Raw genomic sequence first — 2,797 nt, forward strand, 5'->3', positions numbered from 1 at the left:
TTTGATTCACTTGTAATCTCCATTCAATCTAAACAGTTATCTTCTTTTCTGACCATCTGAATTTCATTCATCAGGAAGCTTGTAATGTAAAGGGCTGGGCCTTCTGACTGTTGAGTTGCATGGTCTGAAGTGTCTTTGCTGACCACTTCGGTCCTCTAGGGGGCACTCTAAGCTTTACCAGAAACAAAGACTTTCTGATGGTCCAAAGTTGAACGGTTACAGAGAGAACTGAAATCACGTGAACCAGTCCAATTATAGATAGCAAAGATTGGGAGAGAGTGCGGACTGGGTTGGTGTAAAGTTCATCTAAGGTTTCCAGTTCTGCCATTGCATATCAACTTCAGACATCTGGAGGCCATGCCTCTAGAAATCCATTAAGCAGATAATTCTTCACAGGTACCAGGATAGGAATATTTCTGGGCATTGTGACGGTGGAAACTCAACAGAAAACTTTCCATTACCTGTTGTCAATTGTTATGAATAAAACCCCCAAACCCACTGACCTAGAAATTATTTCAAAACCCCAGATGTCCTACCTCTTCATACATCTTGGCTGATTGTGGAAGGAGCAAAAATGAGCAGAAGAAGGAAAAAAAAAAAAAAGAAACAAAAAGTGAAAGAAAGGGAGAGGACAGTTTTGACCTTGACCAGAAATGTGTTGCCTGGCTAGACTCAGCTGTGTGGGTGAATAGGGTGTCCACAAGTTGCACAGGAAAGGTGGGGAGGAAATTAAATCAGAGGAGACGTTATGCAGACCTGTATTTTTCACCAACCAAATTCTCTTTGAAAACATTTTTAATGCAGATGGTGACTGTCTGTCTTGGTTTCTAGAACTCTCCTGATTTCAAGAAATTGTAGTTATTTCTGTACTACACAATACATGCTATCAGATAGTTTTCCTTTGTCAGTATTTTTATACAAATGAATTCTCATTGTCTGTCACACTATGCAATTTGGGGACTGGAGTTACTCTTCCCTAAGATTCGTCAAGTTTCTTTGTAAACCCCAATGGGACACTGACTCTTCTAGAAAGATTGTTCAGCTTTCCTCACACGCTAACCCACAGATTTATTCCATAATGTGTTTTAAGAAAAAAAAAAAAAGAAGAAGAAGAAGAAGAAGAAGAAGAACCCTTATATCTTTCCATATTGGAAATATTACCTCTACCTGCCTACACTGTTGGCAATCACAAGTTTGAGAAAGATTGCTCTGAGTGTCACTGGGCCACTGTGGGTGCAGTCTAGAGTTCCCTGAATGACAGGGCTGAGGTGTGATTGGTCCTCAGTGATTCTGGTGGAACTGATTGGTTGTAAGAATACAATTTCTCTGAAAACAACTCTACTGTAATCTCTGCAGACTCAGGGTCTTGGTAATTCAGCAACTAGACAACGAAGAATGGAGACACACTGGGGAGTTCTGCTGGGGCCTCTGTGGCTCCAGGTTTACTGTAAGTGGGGCATTCCAGATGGGGGATGGGGAGTGGTCCACAGCCCACCATGGTGGGTGAAGCTGACATGTGCTCCTAAGGGTACTACATCCTCAGGGGTGTTTCCTGGGATATTTTGCAGGTTTGAAAATGGCACTGGTGATTCCCTAGTCATGTCATTTGTGTATGATCTTTTCTTTCCACACAGTGGTGAGAGGGATGAATGTGGAGCAGAGCCCTTCAGACCTGAGCCTCCAGGAGGGAGCCAGCTCTACCCTGAAGTGCAATTTTTCTAGCTTTGTGAACAGTGTGCAGTGGTTCCGACAGCATCCCGGGGGCGGCGGTCTCACCCGGCTGTTTTACATAGCTTCAGGGATGAAGCAGAGTGGGAGGTTAAACTGCACAGTGAATACTAAGGAACGGTCCAGCACCCTCCACATCGGGGCCTCCCAACTGGAAGACTCAGCCACCTACCTGTGTGCGGGGGAGGCACAGTGCTCCCCTGTGATCTGCAGCCTGCACCCAAACTGCAGCTGGGCCTGCAGCCCTGGCTTCTCCCTGGGGCAGGCATTTGCTCCCACAGCAGCCTTTGCACATTTTTAGATTTATGTTACAGCACTTTTTCTCTCCAAAATTAGACCCATCAGGGCTGTTATTTCATTTGGTTTTGTTCCTCCTTTTCTTCCCAGAAAGCCTTTTGCTGGTAAGGAGCTCTACCATGGAACCATTGGAATAAGTGATACGGGTGCCTATATCCAATACCCTGGGAAAACAGATATCTTGGCAGCTAGCATGCAAATTATATGTAAATTACTCTGATGGAAAAGGCTGAAAAAGTAGACTTTGTCAACAAATACAGATTACTAAATTTTTTAGTTACCTGTCGATGTTTCCATTTTCAAAGGATAGTAAAGAGAACATGTGCAGTGTTCTTTCAAGTCTGTATTCAGATTTTCACTCCTGGAAATACAAATATAATAAAACTATTTTATTGAAGGTCAGGCACTCTACTTATACCATTACATTTATTTTCTTTTTCAGTAAGTTAATACACTATAAATAGGTACTTTTATGGACAAATAAAGGGAGGATTATAAAGCATAAGTGACTTGGTGGAGCTCATATTATTCCTAAATTAGTCAATCTGAGGTAACATGACCTATCCTCTGAATACCTGATATAGAAGACTCTATAGAATCACAAAATCTAAATGACTTCTTTTGATGAATTTGTACATTGTGCTGCCATATACCAATGAGAAAATGATCCTTTTAAGTCATTTCTAAATAGTACTTTGTGAGGAAGAGCTCATGGAGATTTTCATTCTGCTCAATGAAAATCCATTGTTCTTCTTTGCATTTTGAAGGAACC

The 2,797-nt window shown here is 41.9% G+C and overlaps 1 gene segment (V, D, J or C); it reads left to right on the forward strand.

Moving 5' to 3' along the window:
- Positions 1 to 1,379: 1,379 nt before the first annotated feature.
- Positions 1,380 to 2,029, forward strand: LOC125104474 (T cell receptor alpha variable 22-like). The segment is given in 2 exon segments: positions 1,380 to 1,447; positions 1,635 to 2,029. Coding segments are annotated over 2 exon segments (447 nt in total).
- The last annotated feature ends 768 nt before the right edge of the window (positions 2,030 to 2,797 follow it).

The sequence above is a fragment of the Lutra lutra genome, chromosome 7 (genome assembly GCF_902655055.1).
Source record: "Lutra lutra chromosome 7, mLutLut1.2, whole genome shotgun sequence".
In the NCBI taxonomy this organism is placed as follows: Eukaryota; Metazoa; Chordata; class Mammalia; order Carnivora; family Mustelidae; genus Lutra; species Lutra lutra.